Raw genomic sequence first — 17,649 nt, 5'->3', positions numbered from 1 at the left:
GATATAAATTTATCAGATTTTGCTATGTCTAAAAAATGACTCATTTTCATAGTAAAAGGCTGGTTTTCTTAAGATCAGCTTTCAATCTGCCTTTCTTTTCTTTTTTATTATAACATGTTCCTCATAAAACTAAAATGTACACATTCATAACTGTAGAAATCAGTAAGTTAATATTTTCCTTAGCAGTATTTTCCTAGCGTGTTTATTTCCTTCCCAGTTTATTTTTAGATTTTGCTCTGTTTAAATTGCGAGTGGGCAAATTTTGTTGATATTTATCATTTCTACTGTTTTGGCAAGTGTTATGTTCTGGGCTAGGCTGCAGTGCAATCCAGAGGGTTATTCTGTTGGTTTATTATGAATCATAACCTGTGTGAGTATTTGCCACTTACATGAACTTTTTCTGCTTTTTGTTTGTTTGTTTTTAACAGGTTCCTTCTTCCAATATCAAGTGTTATCTGCAATGACATAACTGCTTACCTTTTCGGATTTTTTTTTGGGAGAACTCCATTAATTAAGGTAATGGAAAAATATTATAAGCAAGCCACTATATAACCTTAAAGATTAGACACTGGAGAACATTTCCAACAACCTGTGCTGTTGTGAATTTTTTATTTCTGAGATGCTTTGATTTTCCTTAGTTGTACGGTGCAGGAGCAGCAAGCCATTATTTCCCAGTACATCCATCTGGGTTCTTCATCAGCTCTTCTGTTGGCTGCTCAGTAAGGGCATGACTTCATCAGTTGTCCTTTCTTTGGTGAAGGCTCATTTCATCGTCATTTTATCTTTTTTTTCTTTTCTTTTTTCTTTCTTTCTTTCTCTTTCTTTGTCTTCTTTCTTTCTCTCTCTCTCTTTCTTTCTTTCTTTCCTTTTCTTTCTTCTTTTTTCTTTCTTTCTCTTTTTTCTTTTTTCCTTTCCTTTTCTTTCTTTTTCGTGGGTCTCACTCTGTCACCTGGCTGGAGTGTAGTGGTGTGATCATGGCTCACTGCAGCTTCCACCTCCCAGGCTCAAGCAGTCCTCCCACCTCAGCCTCCCAAGTAGCTGGGACTTCAGGTGCGTACTGCACACCTGGCTAATTTTTGTATTTTTTGTAGAGATGGAATCTTGCCATGTTGTTCAGGCTTGTCTCAAATTCCTGGGCTCAAGCAGTCTTCCTGTTTCAGCCTCCCGAAGTACTGGGATTAAAGGTGTGAACCACTGCCCCTGGGCTCTATGGTTTCTTTCCCTCAGCCATTGGTACAGATTTTCTTTATCCTTCTTCCCAGCAAGCCTATAGACAAGGCTTTTCTTTGACTCGCCTCTCCCTTCAATCTGTCACCTCACCTGTCCTCTTCTTTACTAAATTTTCTAGAAGATTATATAATATCACCTTCACATCTTCATATCCATTTGTGTGACTTTTACATCCAAACTCAGATCAAGAAAAGATTTTGGGTCCTACAATAAAATGCTAATAAAATATAAGTAACAGTGAAAGGGAAATGAAAATACATATGAGTAGACCATGGTTTTTTTGGCCATAGAATTGGTTCTATTTATGGACAATAGAGGTAAAGAAGGACATGAACTAAAAGTTATATAGTTCTCATTTGGGAGAAGAAGTAAACCAATTTTTCATGGAAAGCAAATCATTTTCTAGAATTGCTTTCTTCTAAAAGAGCTTTTCTTTATTTTTATTTTTATTTTTATTTTTTGGAGACAGAGTCTTGCCCTGTCACCCAGGTTGGAGGGCAGTGGAGCAATCTGATTCACTGCAACCTCCGCTTCCTGGGTTCAGGTGATTCTCTTGCCTCAGCCTCCTGAGTAGCTGGGAGTACAGGCATCTGCCACCATGCCAGGCTTATTTTTTATTTAGTAGAGACAGGATTTCACCATGTTGGCCATGCTGGTCTAGACCTCCTGACCTCAAGTGATCTGCCTACCTCGGCCTCCCAAAATGCTGGGATTACAGACATGAGCCACTGCACTTGGCCTAAAAGAGCTTTACATGTTGGAGTTGCAGATAAAATTCACACATTTCACATCATTGGGCAAAGTTTTTAATATTCTCACAGACATATTATTACTTGGCTGTTTTGATGTTGTTATATGAAGGCAGTTTGGAGGGACTGAAATAATTGTTCAGATATAAAGCCTTCTGTTTGTTCAGAGTGGTATGAGGGTAGTTTTGCATTACTACAGGAATTTGTGGACTGCCTGTTCTTCCAGAAACCTTTGTAAACTCTAGGAGCTCACAAAGAGCATCTGCTGAGAGTATCAGCACTCAAAGAGCATTGGGCTGAGCTGGATAAGGATACTGGCAATCAAGCTATATATTTTTTAAATATTTCTAAAGCCGCTCCAGAGCACATGATTTATGTATTCAAGAGTTCTACCCTGACTGACAAGTTTTCTGCTTGGGAAGCTGTATTAGTTCATTCTCACACGGCTATAAAGAAATGCCTGAGTTTTAATTGGCTCATGATTCTGCAGACTGTACAGGAAGCATAGCTGGGGAGGCCTCAGGAAACTTACTATCTTGGCAAAAGGGGAAGCAGGCACATCTTACATGGTCAGAGCCAAAGGAATAGGGAGAGTGGGGAGGTGCCACCCACTTTTAAACAACCAGGTACCATGAGAACTCATGGGACAGCAGTAGAGGGTATGGTGCTTCACCATTAGAAACTGCCTCCATGACCCAGTCACCTCCCACCAGGCCCCCACCTCCAACACTGAGGATTACAAGTTGACGTGACATTTGGGTGGAGATACAGATCCAAACCATATCAGAAGCCTTCAAAAAGGCTGTTACAGCTGTGGAAAAGACTGATTTTGAACACAGCCTTCTAGTGAATTTATCAGGCTGGATTAGTTGTATAATATACTTAAATAATTGAACAGTTAACCCCTAAATAGATGTGATGTGCATCAATTTAATTTGGTAAGCTATCCTTAAAATAATCAACAGGCACCTTTGAATTTGAGTCTGCTCCTACTCTACGGCATTGATACTGACTTACCCTAGGAGAAGGTGTGTCCATCTCTTCTCTATGGCATAATTATTATCAGATTGGTCAGGAAACCATTTCTGCCATATGTTTTGGTTTGAGGCTTTATGAATATCAGGACAAGAGGTCTATGAAGAGCTCCTATAGGTTAGCCCATAACCTATTTTAGTTTTCAGAGACTTCATTCTGCTATTTGGTTTCTGTCCCTCATTAATGACTAGATGACCAAATCCCCACACACCACAGTCATTCCCTCCTCTGGCAACAACTTGCACCTTCTACTTCTAAATCTTTTCCTCCTGCCCCGACACCACTAACATCTAGATTTTTTCCAGATTTCTCTCCATCGTTGTCCCATTGACTGGGCAGAAATAGCCTGATTCCACCACAAACAATATCTCTTCTTAGAAGCACAACATGTTCCTTTCTTCTTGGAGATGGACATGGATTGTGAAAAAAGAAGGATATGTGAATACCTGAGCAAATACAGTATCTGGGGCTCTGGAGTGTTTTGCTATATCAGAAGGAAGTCTGTGTGTATATAGCGTATTAGGAATATATGAAAATTATGTGTGCTAAAATGTCCATGTTTTGTTGTACTCATTCTATTTTTGGCCGATAGACCTGTGTGTAGTTGGAATTAATGTATCTCATTCTTATTCCAAGAATTTATACCAACTATTATAAGGATTTATATTAGCATGAAAGTCATGGGACAGTTACTTCATTAGAGTTTATAGTCTTTTGAGAGACAAATAAATTTAGGCCATTTAACACGAACAAACACATTCATGGCATGTCAAGTATTTGAGGGCCTACTATGTGTTTAAATATTATTAGAGAGATTTTCACTAGTAAATCAAAATCAGAGAACAAAGGAAAAAGATTTTTAAACTATTCCAATAAGAGAAAAAGTAAGGAGAGATGTAGAAGGTATTGAGGAAACTCATTGCATAGAGTTTGTATATATATTGTGAGTTTTGTTGAGTGCAGTAATGCTTTTTAATTTTATTTGCCTTTTTTTTAGTTATCTCCTAAAAAGACTTGGGAAGGATTCATTGGTGGTTTCTTTTCCACAGTTGTGTTTGGATTCGTTGTGAGTATTACTAAGATTTTTATTTTATATACATTTTGAAAAATGATATGAATTATGCTAGGAGAAAGTGTGTCTGTCCCTTCCCTATGGCATAATTGTTATCAGATTTGTCAAGAAACCAAGCTTGTTAGTCTATTTTAAACGTAGAAAAATTAAACCACAAAATGCTAATAATGTATTTATCAAAATCTACTAAAAAGAAGCAGTAGCCCTTATCCTGGCTGCAAATAGAATCCCCTGAGAAGCTTAAACAAAATCTATGTCTCAGCCTTATCCCAGGCCAATTAACTGCCCCAGGTAATTCTAATGGACATCAAGCTGTCTTGCTGACTTGCTGTTTTGCTGTTGTGTTTGGTAGTTTCTAACAGCTATTCTTCCTTAAGTGGGACGTTTAACCTGTTAGTTAAATACTAATAGCTATTCTGCCTTAGGTGGGGCACAAGTACTAGGACAGGTGGTGGCTTTGAGTAATAGCAGAGGCGGCAAATACTATTGAAAAGCTCTGCTTTCTTAAACACATGGTGGCCACTTGGCTCAGTGGGTGGTTACTGTTGTGGACCCAACTTGCAGAAACAGCCTGTTAACTGTAAATTATTAATGTTCGCTTTTAGCATTTTAAATAGCTATTGTTCATGTTTTACAAGTTAGTTTACAGTTATACAATTTAGATTTTTATTAAAAGGTGTCTGGGGAGAATGAGAGTATAGTACCATTGCTGGATATAAGATAAATACACAAAAAGTACTGTCAGGAAGCTTCATTTTTCCTAGTTTCCCACAGTTGTAGTTACATTTCGTATCCAAATCTAGAGTACCTAGTAACAACATGAAGCTTTGAGAGAGTGAATATACAAATAAATGGAAATATGCTATGACCCTGGATGGGAAAAACACCAGAATTCCTCCTTTTAATTTATAAATATAGTTCATTCGCAATGAACATTTTAATAAAATGTGATAAAATTATTCTAACATTTTTGTTGTAGAATATTGATGGGATAATAATTGACAAAAGAATGCAAAAGAATCCAATCTCATCCAATGTTTTTACATTACAAAGCGAGAACGGTTAAACATTATGAAGTTAAATATTATAAGAATTTGTTATTAAAGACTAACTTGAAAACAGCACAGGAATAGCCATATCATTGGAAGAAAATTAGGAGCTACCCCATAAGTTATGTAATGCATGACAAAATAATGAGAAAAGAAATTTCACATCTATATGAAATTACATATGTAAAATAAACTGGCTGTTTGGAAGCAAAATTAGTTTATATTCATTCCTAGTGTCTTGAATTTCTATTAATAATTCTTGAGCAGAATAATAGGGTGAATGGCTGCAAGAAAAAGAGAATAAATTGTCGTGTAGCAATTTACATTTATAACAGCATATTTTATGTACCTTACTTCCAAGGCTGAGGAGAGCTACTTTTAAAAATTGCAGTGATATGGCCAGGGAAAGAATAATTCAATCAAAGTTTTCTGGGTTGGTTAAGAGCAATGGTGTTTTTCCCGCATGTTCTCACTCATAGACGGGTGTTGACCAAAGAGAACACATGGACACAGGGAGGGAGCATCACACACTGGGGTCTGTTGGCGGGGGCTAGGGGAAGGACAGCAGGGAGTGGGGAGGTAGGGGAGGGATAACATGGGGAAAAATGCCAGATAGAGGTGACAGGGGTATGGAGGCAGTAAACCACATTGCCATGTATGTACCTATGCAACAATCCTGCATGATCTGCACATGTACCCCAGAACCTAAAGTACAATTAAAAAAAAAAAAGAACAATGTGTTTTTCACCTTACTATTTTGTACTATTTTCATTGTAATTTTGAATTACTGGTTAATTATTAACTGATGAAATTAATAAAAGCTTGTGTGCGGTATACTGCAGTTCTTTGTTCTCCTGTACCATTATAATTGTGATCATGTAGAGATTACAATCTCAGTAATTCAAAAAACTTTCCTTTTCTAAAGATCTTTTAAGTCTTTTACTAGGATAATTATGACCATCTAACTTTGAAAATATGTAGCATTTTCAAAGTTAGCAGAATATTAAGGAAATTCTGGCATTCTACCTCTGGGCCTTTCTGATATATAGCTTTTATATTTAGTCAATGTGCCATGAACTTTTGCTTTGTTTTTTTCTTTTGACACCAGGCTGCCTATGTGTTATCCAAATACCAGTACTTTGTCTGCCCAGTGGAATACCGAAGTGATGTAAACTCCTTTGTGACGGAATGTGAGCCCTCAGAACTTTTCCAGCTTCGGAATTATTCACTTCCACCCTTTCTAAAGGCAGTGTTGAGACAGGTAGGGTAAAAGTTCAAGATAAACATGGTTAGAGTTCTTCCACTCTGAAGATTAAGCTTCCTTTATTTTTTATTTACTTACTTACTTAATTACTGAGACAGAGTTTCCCTCTGTTGCCCAGGCTGGAGTGCAGTGCCAAGATCTCAGCTTACTGCAACTTTTGCCTACCAGGCTCATGAAATTCTTATGCCCCAGCCTCCCGAGTAGCTGAGATTAGAGGCACACGCCACCACATCTGGCTAATTTTTGTATTTTTAGCAGAGACAGGTGTCGCCATGTTGGCCAGTCTGTATGCAGTGATCGGCCTGCCTTGGCCTCCCAAAGTGCTGGGATTACAGGCGTGAGCTATTGTGCCTGGCCTGAAGATTAAGCTTTCTTTAAAAGTGGGATTCACATTTGTACAAGAAACTGATTTCTGTAGAATTTTAACTCTTTGATATAGGAGCGGTGTTAGTGTTAGGTTAAATCAAATGGATGAGAACAGGTTGCAAATCAAATGAAACAAATGGTTTAGAATGGGTTTCTCATATTATGACATCAATTGACTCAATTTAAAACTTAAGTAAAAATTCACGAGTTTACCGAGTCCTTGATTTTTAGAGGACATTTATTAGTGCAGAAAGTTGCTGCTTCTAAAAATCAGTTTTCCTTCCAAATGCACAGTGCCTTCATTTAAAGGTATATTGGAGGCCTTACACTGGAGGACGTTGACATGCTCTCCAGTAGAACCCTCCTGATCTGTGTCGTCAGGTCTGGTGAGTGGCTGGTTAAAGTGAGTGTGTGTCTGTGTCTTTGCACACACATATTTGTATCGGAAACATTTTATTTTTAAGTAAAATTCTTAATTTTTGAGAAGCAGATTAATTATTTCTCTTTGAGTTCTTAGTACATGGTTTTCAAGAACTTTTTCAATGTCCAAGACATCTGTTACCTGCTATAAAACTTTTTATACTGCCAGTCTTTGATTAGGAGCAAGGCTATTGCTTTGAGAACTGGTCAAAAAATTGGTGTCTTGGCTGGGCACAGAGGCTCGTGCCTATAATCCCAGCACTTTGGGAGGTTGAGGTGGGTGGATCATCTGAGGTCAGGAGTTCCAGACCAGCCTGACCAAAAGGTGAAGCCCTGTGTCTACTAAATACAAAAAATTATCTGGGCCTGGTGGCGTACACCTGCAATCTCAGCTACTTGAGAGGCTAAGGCAGGAGAATCACTTGAACCTGGGAGCCGGAGGTTGCAGTGAGCTGAGATTGTGCCATTGCACTCCAGCCTGGGCAAGAAGAGTGAAAGTCCATCTCAAAAAAAAAAAAAAAAGAAATAATTGGTGTCACAAACATCTTTCTTCAACCACACCCATTTTGTACTGTCTATAAGTTGCAGTTTTAGATTATTTAAAAAGGAGCAAGAACTACAAATTTGCAAAATACTTTGACTACAGAATTCTTCTCAGTTTTTACGATTGTCTCCCCAAATCTTTAGTTATTGTCTCACTGATGCTGATTTTGATAATCTTCTTTAAGCAACTTATTTTTGTGTTTTTCCACAGCATTCATCTTAGTTTTAGAGAAAAGTCCAGCTTTTCTCTTATTTCATCATACAAAATTAAAGTGAAATAAAATACAATATTAAATTATATGATTACAAAAACAAAGTATTACTAGTTAATTTAAAAAAAAAACAAATTTGGAAAATAACTCAGCTGACTCTTGGTAAGAAGTCAGGTTCCTAGACAACCTGGGAGGTAGTCTACCAAGGTGCAGGATTTCAGTGTGCCACTTTCCTGTCATTATGCTTACAGAGAGAAGGAAGATGCTGTCTAAGTAGAGGATGGTTCAGAAGGCTTACAATAGGCTTTTCTTCCATGATCCTTAAAGTTTGAAAGATTAATGTGGTGTGTGCTTTGACTTACTATGTATATCATGGTTCATGGATCAGGTGCATGCTCAAATACAATTTCAATGAAGTTAGCCCCTCTTGTCCCCTTCTTTTTCCTCTTTAGGAAAGAGTGAGCTTGTACCCTTTCCAGATCCACAGCATTGCTCTGTCAACCTTTGCATCTTTAATTGGCCCATTCGGAGGCTTCTTTGCCAGTGGATTCAAAAGGGCCTTCAAAATCAAGGTGTGTGTTTAGATTCTTTGATATATTATTAGAGAATATAATTAGAGAATGTAACCTAGCTGGAATTTGGTTCACTCATGATCTACATTAAGCCCTTAGGCAACAACTTTTATATCCTATCTGTTTCGGCCTCACAGAAATGCTGCCATGCTGATCTTAATGTATTCTTTCTTGTTAGGTTTGTCATACCATGTTAATACATTTTAAGTGTCATGTCAGTTTCCTTTATAGAAATGGCATGTGTCCTTTTAGTGTTGGATTAGACCCAGAATCTTGGTTGTTTTTTTTTTTTGAGACAGAGTTTCACTCTTGTTACCCAGGCTGGAGTGCAATGGCTCGATCTCGGCTCACTGCAACCTCCACCTCCTGGGTTCAAGCAATTCTCCTGCCTCAGCCTCCTGAGTAGCTGGGACTACAGGCGTGCGCCACCATGCCCAGCTAATTTTTGTATTTTTAGTAGAGACGGGGTTTCACCATGTTGACCAGGATGGTCTTGATCTCATGACCTTGTGATCCACCTGCCTCGGCCTCCCAAAGTGCTGGGATTATAGGCATGAGCCACGGCGCCTGGCCGAATCTTGGTCTTTCAAGTGCTCACCGAAGAATCCAGCCATGAATCATCTGAAGTTTAGTGTTTTGCCACAGTCTCACTTGAAGGGACACACAGAAGAACCTCTGGCTATGTAACTGCCCGTTCCGCTAAGTCAGGTCTCATCACACTCTTTCTGTAAAGGGCAAACAGGAAGTTTATCAGGATGTGCAGACCATATATTCTATTACAGCTTCCCAACCCTGAGCCCTGCTGTGGCAGTGTGAAGCCCTCCCCACCATGGACAATATGTCAGTGAATGGGCATGGCTAGATTTAATAAAACTTTACTCATAAAAATAGGTCATGGACTGGATTTGATTTGTGGGACATACTTTTCTCACCCCTGTTCCAGAGACTTAAAATTATCCCTGTGTATTAGGTTAGATCATCATAAAGTGACATGTTATCTCAGCAATTTTATCTCGGTCTCCCTCATATGGCTGAGGCACCATCCAGGGTTAGAGAGTGGCTATTGAAGGTTGGGTGGTCAGGGAAGGCCTCTCTGAGGAGGTGGCACTTAAGCAGAGATTTGAGAAAAGAAGTCTTGCAGAGAAGACTGAGAGTTCCAGAGCATACAGAGGAGTGGGGGAGCCTAGCCTGTTGGAAGGTGAGCAAGAACAGTGTGGCTGTGGTCCAGAGTAGGAGATGAGACTGCAGAGTTTGGTGGGGCCAGATCACACGCGGCCGATAGGGCAGGGAATAATGAACTTGGCAAGCATTTGCCAGCGGGCAGTTACTACGTAAGGTGCAATGCAGTATACGCAAATATACAAGATGATGCTCACCACTTACTAGGGAAGGTAATACACGTCCCCAGAGAACTACAGCAACAGTGGTGCAGGAAGAGTGTCTTGTAGAGGCTGTAACAGCAGAGTGGCCTTGCGTTAGTGTGGCTTTCTTATGCTTTGATTAGTAAGGAAGAGAAGGAAGGAAATGGGTTTACAATAATTAACGAAAGATATTTTCAGTAATTGTTTATTGTTTTAAAAAGAAAAAAGTTATATTTTAACAGTATTTTCTTTAATGGTCTCCAAGGTTTTTTGTTAAATGATGAGAATTTTTTGCATGTTGGAAATGAAGCAGCTATTGCTGTTGTATTTCAGACATTTTGGGGTGCCTGAGTAAACTAGAAGAGCAATCAGTTCATTTCCTGGGCACCCAGACGTGTGAATCTACCTGTACAGGACCAGTTTGCAGAGGCTTACTACCCATTCCCTCAGTGTGGCCATTTAATGGACTAATGTGTCCCAGATGAGCTAACCGTAATTTTATTTTTTACTCTTAACACTTAAGAAGAAATATTTATCATAGTAGTAAAATGTTTGAGTAAGAACTATTAGTATAAACAAGTTAGAACCAGTTGTACATCTTTTAACAGCACTAAAATAGCTTCCCAAACAGCTTGTGATTAAGAAAGCTATAACAAAATTAGATTAGTAATTGCTAATATAGTTTTTATTTAGAAAAAGCTTCATTAATGAGAAAGATAAGTGCTGGATTTAATGTTTAATGAATGTTTGAATGCTGTGGGTCAATTCAGAAATAATTCTAAAAGAAGCAGGTATTTGGAAGATGGTGGTTTTAATCTGCTGGATGTGTTCTAGTAACTTCTTATTTAGAAAAAAAAACAAAATCCAATGGTAATATATTTTCCTTAGAGTGAGTCCATGATCCCAAAGATACACAGGCAGGAATTTTGTAGCAGGTGATTTTTTGAAAGTTTGCTAATATATTTGTTTGTTTCTAAAGGATTTTGCAAATACCATTCCTGGACATGGTGGGATAATGGACAGATTTGATTGTCAGTATTTGATGGCAACTTTTGTACATGTGTACATCGCAAGTTTTATAAGGTACTTTTACATTTAAGACATTTTTTAGATGATTTCTTTGAGTTCTCATTTCTATCACCATTAGTTTGAGTAAGCTATCTTTTTTCATCAGTGGTAATCTACAATATGAAAGCGAATGGTGGCAACTGGAATTAGAACCTTAAGCAGGGTGCTTAAATTGTGATTGTTTTACCTACAGTTGAACAACTTAAAAAAGCTGTAGTATCTGTCATGGTCCTGGACCAAGTTGAAGACCCAGTTAATGTGGATGGTATTGGATTTGAGACTTGAGGAGATTTAATTTCTCAGCGGTGGGCATGGCAGTGATCATGAATACTTCACAAATACTAAGAGTTAAAAAGGAAGGGGCCGGGCGCGGTGGCTCACGCCTGTAATCCCAGCACTTTGGGAGGCCGAGGCGGGTGGATCACGAGGTCAAGAGATCGAGACCATCCTGGTCAACATGGTGAAACCCTGTCTCTACTAAAGCTACAAAAAATTAGCTGGGCAAGGTGGCGCGTGCCTGTAATCCCAGCTACTCAGGAGGCTGAGGCAGGAGAATTGCCTGAACCCGGGAGGCGGAGGTTGCGGTGAGCCGAGATCGCGCCATTGCACTCCAGCCTGGGTAACGAGAGCAAAACTCCGTCTCAAAAAAAAAAAAAAAAAAAGGAAGTTAACGAAATGCATCCAGTCAACCAATTATCACTTGAGTGCCTGCCATGTTATAGAATGTTCTAGGGACAAAACAAACCAAATCTCTGGCTTCATATTTTCCCATTTGGAAGTTGAAGGAAGAATGAGAAAGGGACAACAAACAAGTAAATATAGTTTGTTAGGTGGTTGTAAGTGTCACAGAGCAAAATAAAGCAGGCCAAAGGGATCACGCTTGTGTGTATAGGGGCTGGCTGGAGGCTGAATATTGCCATTTTATAAAGGGTGGTTTATTCTTGTTATTTAACCTTAATGTTTTGGATCTGCCTTGAAATACCAGTTTGGGTGTGAAGGCTAACCACATCAACCACATGTTAACTTTATTTTCTGTGTTCTCTACTGGGGGCCCAGAAGCAGAACAGTTATTAATAGTGCCTGAGCCATAGGAAACATGAATTTTCTTCATAGTGCTTGGAAGGAAATTCCTATTTAGAGATTCCTAAATACACATTTTAAATATGTACCACAGCAGTGTGAGAATTTTTATATTAACTATTTTTGAGACAGCCTTGATAGGAGTTTATGAATTTCATTGATCTTTTCAAAAGTATCAACTTCTGTCTTTGTTAATTTTCTCTACTATATATTTTTACCTAATTGATTTCTCCTCTCATCTTTCATTCCCTTGTCCTTTTTAATGATCAATTTGCTGTTCTTTTTTTAGTTCTGGAGATACAACTTAGTTTATTGATTTTTAGCCTTCTTATCTAATCTGTCCGTTGAAGACTATTAAATTAAATATTGCTATATTCCCTTCAAGTGGTGATACTTGTATTTTCCTTATTCAGTTACATATATTTTCTGACTTCCAGTATTACATCTTCGTTAACACGTGGGTTATTTAGACGTGTATTGATTAGTTTTCAAACAAATGGAGATTTTCTCACTTTTCTTCCTTAATTCCACTGTGGTCAAAAAACATACTCTATGATTTCAGTATTTTATAATTTTGAGATCTGCTTTCTGGCACAGCATGTTATCTGTTCTGGTACTGTAGTTTTTGGTTGTAGTTTTGTGTGTGTGAGGTGAGGTTTAGTTAAATCTTCTGTACTGATTTTTGTTTTTGTGATTGGTCCGCTTGTCCTATCAGTTACTAAGAGAGCTTTGTTACAGTCTCTCATTGTGATTGTAAATATATCTATTTTTATTTGTCGTTTTATCAATTTTTGCTTTATATATTTTGAGGTTGTATTAGGTGTGTACAAATTTTGGATTGTCATATCTGTTGAATTGTTCCTTTTGTCATTATATAATACCTGTCTTTAATGCTTGCCTTAAAGCCTACTTTGTTGAAAATTAGAATAGCAATGTCAGTTTTCTTTTGGTCAATGTTTGTGTGGTATTTCTTTGTCTCTCCTTTTAACATTTCTTTTTCCTTATATTTAATGTGTACTTATTTTTTCTAGCAAGCATATAGCTGATTTTTTCCCGTTTTATTTATAACACAGTTGACAGTCTTTATTCTTTTAGTGGGAGTATTTAACTTATTTGCATATTATTTATTGATCTATTTGGGCATTAGTAATTAGTGGTTAAATCCTTAGAACTTTGTTTTCAGAATATGGTAGCTTTTTAGGGCATTAACTCATACACTTCCTTTTTTTAAAAAAATGCTCTTCTCTTAGTAGGAAGATGTCATGCTGAGCCATGTTGTCCACCATTTGAAAGCAGATACTTAGACTGTTAGAAGACAGTGAAAGTGTTAGGAGGAAACTAGCTGGGAGCACCTGCTGACACAATTTTGCATTTCGCTGAACTTGCTACAGCAGCCTTCCTTTTCTCTGTGGGCCCCTGCTCTGGGTTTATGCTGCGAAGTTGCTGACTCTTTTAAAGAAATGAAGTAAGATGAACAGTATCCTGACCTGAGTGTGAAAGGCACATGGCCACAGTTTTTTGGCAGATGAGTTGAGCCACATGCATGAAGAGGACCCATGGAATGGCTCATCTGGGCTCTTTTCGATTTGTTAAGTCAGAGATTTTCAGAGTAAATAGTTACTCTACTCATCCTCATTGTGATATCACTAAGTAGCAGACATTTTTTTGTTGCTGGGATTTTTACTTCCTATAATTCTATGTGAACAGTCTTTATTGTAAGTCATACGTTTATTTACCGACATAGATGTCTTTCTTAGAATTCTGTGCTGTCCCTATACATTACTTGTATGTTGTTTTTTCCCATTGGATTTTAAAGCAGATGTGCTTTGATTTTGTTTTTTATATTGGAGTTTACCTAAGTTTTTTTTTTAACGAAAGCCATGGCACCTACCTGTATCACTGGTAGGGGCTTCAGTGCTAGGCTCAGGACTTTTGTGTTCTGACTCTGAACATCCATAGCTCCCTGGAGATACTTTTCAACAAAGTACCTTTCATCATCTGAAGTTTCTTTCAAGTTAAAATTTTAAGTTATATTTTCATGTCCTCTTTTTGGTTTGTCCTATGTTTACCAGGCTCCTTTTCTTACAGAATAGTTCCTGTGTCTCATTCAGTCTCAGGATTTGCCATTTATCCCGACCTTTAACTTAGGTTGCCCTTTCGAGAACTTTTGTAGAGCTTAGATTTGCACCCCTTCATTTGCCTTTGATTGCTCCTGTGTTTTGTGTTTGTGCATTCTTTCTACCTCTTTGCTGTATGCTTCTCAAAGCAGAATTGTTCTGTTTATCCCCTTGACAATAACTGCACATTAAGTGAGCTGTTATCAAGAACTGTTTTAATTCTGTAAAGATTGCTACTCTACACTTAAAGGAATGGTTTGTTGTAAATTGAGGGGTATATGCTTCCCTTGTCTTTATTAAAATAGCATGAACTCGTCTTCTTTGCCTTATCATCAGGGGCCCAAATCCCAGCAAAGTGCTACAGCAGTTGTTGGTGCTTCAACCAGAACATCAGTTAAATATATATAAAACCCTGAAGATTCATCTCATTGAGAAAGGAATCCTACAACCTGCCTTGAAGGTGTAACTGGATCCAGAGAGGGAAAGACTGACAAGAAGGAATTCTGCAGAAAAACACTGACAGATGTTTTGTAATTATACAGAAAAATAGTTAGAAATGCAATAGATTGAAGTTTTGGAGACATGTTTCTCTCTGAAATTGCTGTGAATATTTAACGAACACTTACTTGATCTATGTTATGAAATAAGTAGCAAATTGCCAGCAAAATATCTTGTACCTTTTCTAAAGTGTATTTTCTGATGTGAACTTCCTTCCCCTTACTTGCTAGTTTTTGTAATTTAAAAGACTGGTATTTTAAAGAGTCAAACACTATAAAATGAGTAAGTTGAGGATGTTTTAAGACTGCACCTGGCAGTGTGCCTTTTTGCACAAATATTTACTTTTGCACTTGGAGCTGCTCTTAATTTTAGCAAAATGTTTTATGTAAGGCACAATAGGAAGTCAGTTCTTTCCTGCACTTCCTCTTCGTGTAGTCTGGAGTACTTCCTAAAGGGCTTAGTTGGATTTAAAAAAAAAAAAAAAGATCGTCTACTTTTCAAAGAAGTAATCATTTGCCAGGGGAAAATACTCTGCCTTTAGGTAGTTTTAAAATTCAGGGGAGGGAGCCTGAAATTTTTGCCATGATTGGTTCGTTGGAAAGAAATAGTTTAATTTTATCAAACTACTTCTGATAAAATTGTTTGGAAAAGCACAGCCTCGCAGAAACTTTTCAAGAGCAACGAAGAATTCTGCTATGAAGAACACAGTGTACAGATCCTCTGCAGATTATCTCAACAGAGGACAGTAGCTCAGGAGGCCGCTTAAAACAATGACCTGTGGCCTGGGCCTTCTCTAGTCATGTGCTTCACTATTCCTTGTTTCCCTGTGAACTGGCTTCCATGGTTCTGTAGGGTAGAGAGTCGGGATTGTGGCTGTAGTGGAGCAGGAGATACTCACTCGAGTGGGAGTGACCCGCCCCCACGTCCCTGACGCCTCACTGCTGGCTTCTAGTGCAGCTTTTTGTAGACTTGCCTCGCAAGAATGAAGATCTGCCTGGAGACCCGATCCCAGTCCAGCTTTTTGGTCGTAGGTCACCTTTGTCCCATTGCTCTTTTGCATCATGTCGTAAAATCTGAGGATATCAGCTGATTATTTTTTCTTCCAAGAATGAAAATCAAGCAGGATTGATTCCTACCAAGAACAAAAAGCACACGAATGCCAAACCTTTCCTTTGGTGGACTGGACACTAACCAGATGAGAGTAAATTTCTTATCGGTGAACGTATGTAAGCTACTGCTGCCGTGTGCTCTCCCAGCTATATTTATTGTATTAAACAGTCAGTACTAAACCTTCAAAAATTGCCCAATGCTCCTAGTTAAATGTTCAGAGGGGAGAAATAGATATATTTTAAATAATGTTTTGCTAATGAAAAGAGTAAATATTTTTGTTTAAATCAGCAAAAACTTTCCATTATTTTATATTTCCGCCTGACTACTATACCTAAAACAAAAGATTGCAGCTATACCTGGGTTCCACTGACGCAGTCAGCCAGCAGCCTTGTCAAATGTACATGTGATTAGACATAGATTCACTCAGTACCAAGAGTCCATTTTATGGGCATACATTCATCATCAAGGCATGTGTTCAGCCAGTGTATTTCACACTATCCATACAAATCTAAATTTGGTATTGGAAATGTTATAGAAGGGAATGATCACTTTTAAAATTAGGCCACCTACAAGTTTAATTTTCAACATCTTGTGTTTTCCTTTTTCCCATTACAGCTTCAAATATTGGTCATAAAAAATTTAGGCTATCAAAGTTTAAATAAAATGAAAATTTTGTGATAAGAACTTACATTAAAAACTTAGTAGTTTGCATGAGAAAGAACTCTTGAGATTCGCAGATCCTCCCCCCCCATTTTTATTTAAAATAATTGGTAAGGCATTGAGATACAGAATTATAAGAAAGCATTACTGAATATGTGTGTTATAAAATCAGTGTTATTAAAACCAAATATGAAGCTAGAAATATTTGGGATCACATTAATAGCTTTTCTCAAATGTACTTTTAGAGTTGAATGTACATTATTCTATATGTTTAAAAAAGCAAATTCTTGATTTTAACAGAGCTCTCAAGATCGACCTTTTAGGCATACTTTGATAGCATGTATATTAAAATAGAATATATTTTAGCAGAAGATTGCCATAGAACCCTGACTTGGATCATTTTGATGTTTGCACTGTGAAAATGGCTTAAATTCCAGTGTAGCCATGCGGTGGTAGAAAAATGAAAAGCTAGGAATCACAGGAATGCCTAATTGGTCCAGATTTGTTATTTTGGAGGTACTCTACTGGTACCTCCTGTTGGACTCTGACCTGTGGGGTGCCCATTCTTCCTCGGTGCTTTCCCCTTGTGGTGGTGATGCACATTCACTCTCTGAGAGTAAAAGACCACACACCCCTCTTTTAAAAATTATAGTATCTCTTCATTTTCACTTTGGTTTGAACGAAGGTAGTGTCACCTATTCCATAAAAAAGAAAAAGCATAAACAGTGTATATTTAGGGTATAAATATATGGGTGATAGCCTATGATACGTGTCAATCAGTTCTCTGAATCTTTTACTGAAACAGATAGGAAAATAAAACCGAAATCATATTTCGACTTTGTTGTGCCATTTTCTCATTGGAGAAGAAGTATTAAACCAGTGTTTACAACATAATGACGGATATACGTAAGTATTGTGCCATGTCCATCCCATCACCAGCACCTACAGTGACATCTTCAGGGCTGGGAATAAAATAAGTTCTGGTGATTACCAAACATCTGTATTTGTTGAGAGGCAGTGTCCTCTTAATACAAAGAGTACTGAACTTTTATGGCATCAGCACAGTTTGTAATTACACGTGTATTTTTGTGAGTCTCTTGAATAATGTGTGCCCCTTCTTAGAGCTTTAAGCTCTACACAGGCCAGATGATGTCTGGTTGGGTTGGCCACTGTGTACCCACTGTCTGGCATGATGCCTGCTCTCTGTAGGCTCTCCATCTTCTGAACAAATACACAAAGCTTG

General features: G+C 37.9%; 1 protein-coding gene across 2 annotated transcripts in view; it reads left to right on the top strand.

Moving 5' to 3' along the window:
• Positions 1 to 17,242, top strand: part of CDS1 (CDP-diacylglycerol synthase 1) — a 67,270-nt gene extending 50,028 nt beyond the window's left edge. The window contains exons 8-13 of one of the 2 annotated variants that reach the window (XM_032239709.1): positions 429 to 516; positions 4,012 to 4,080; positions 6,244 to 6,396; positions 8,393 to 8,512; positions 10,853 to 10,956; positions 14,475 to 17,242. In XM_032239709.1, the coding sequence (XP_032095600.1) occupies positions 429 to 516; positions 4,012 to 4,080; positions 6,244 to 6,396; positions 8,393 to 8,512; positions 10,853 to 10,956; positions 14,475 to 14,604 (664 nt within the window). In that variant the 3' untranslated portion in view covers positions 14,605 to 17,242. The remainder of the gene's footprint in view (positions 1 to 428; positions 517 to 4,011; positions 4,081 to 6,243; positions 6,397 to 8,392; positions 8,513 to 10,852; positions 10,957 to 14,474) is intronic. The other variant, XM_032239711.1, reaches the window with a different exon arrangement.
• Positions 17,243 to 17,649: the final 407 nt, after the last annotated feature.

Source organism: Sapajus apella, unplaced genomic scaffold, assembly GCF_009761245.1.
Source record: "Sapajus apella isolate SASKATOON/1434 unplaced genomic scaffold, GSC_monkey_1.0 scaffold45, whole genome shotgun sequence".
NCBI classification, from domain to species: Eukaryota; Metazoa; Chordata; class Mammalia; order Primates; family Cebidae; genus Sapajus; species Sapajus apella.
Note: the sequence above shows the minus strand (reverse complement) of the source record. Positions and strands in the feature narration are given on the sequence as shown.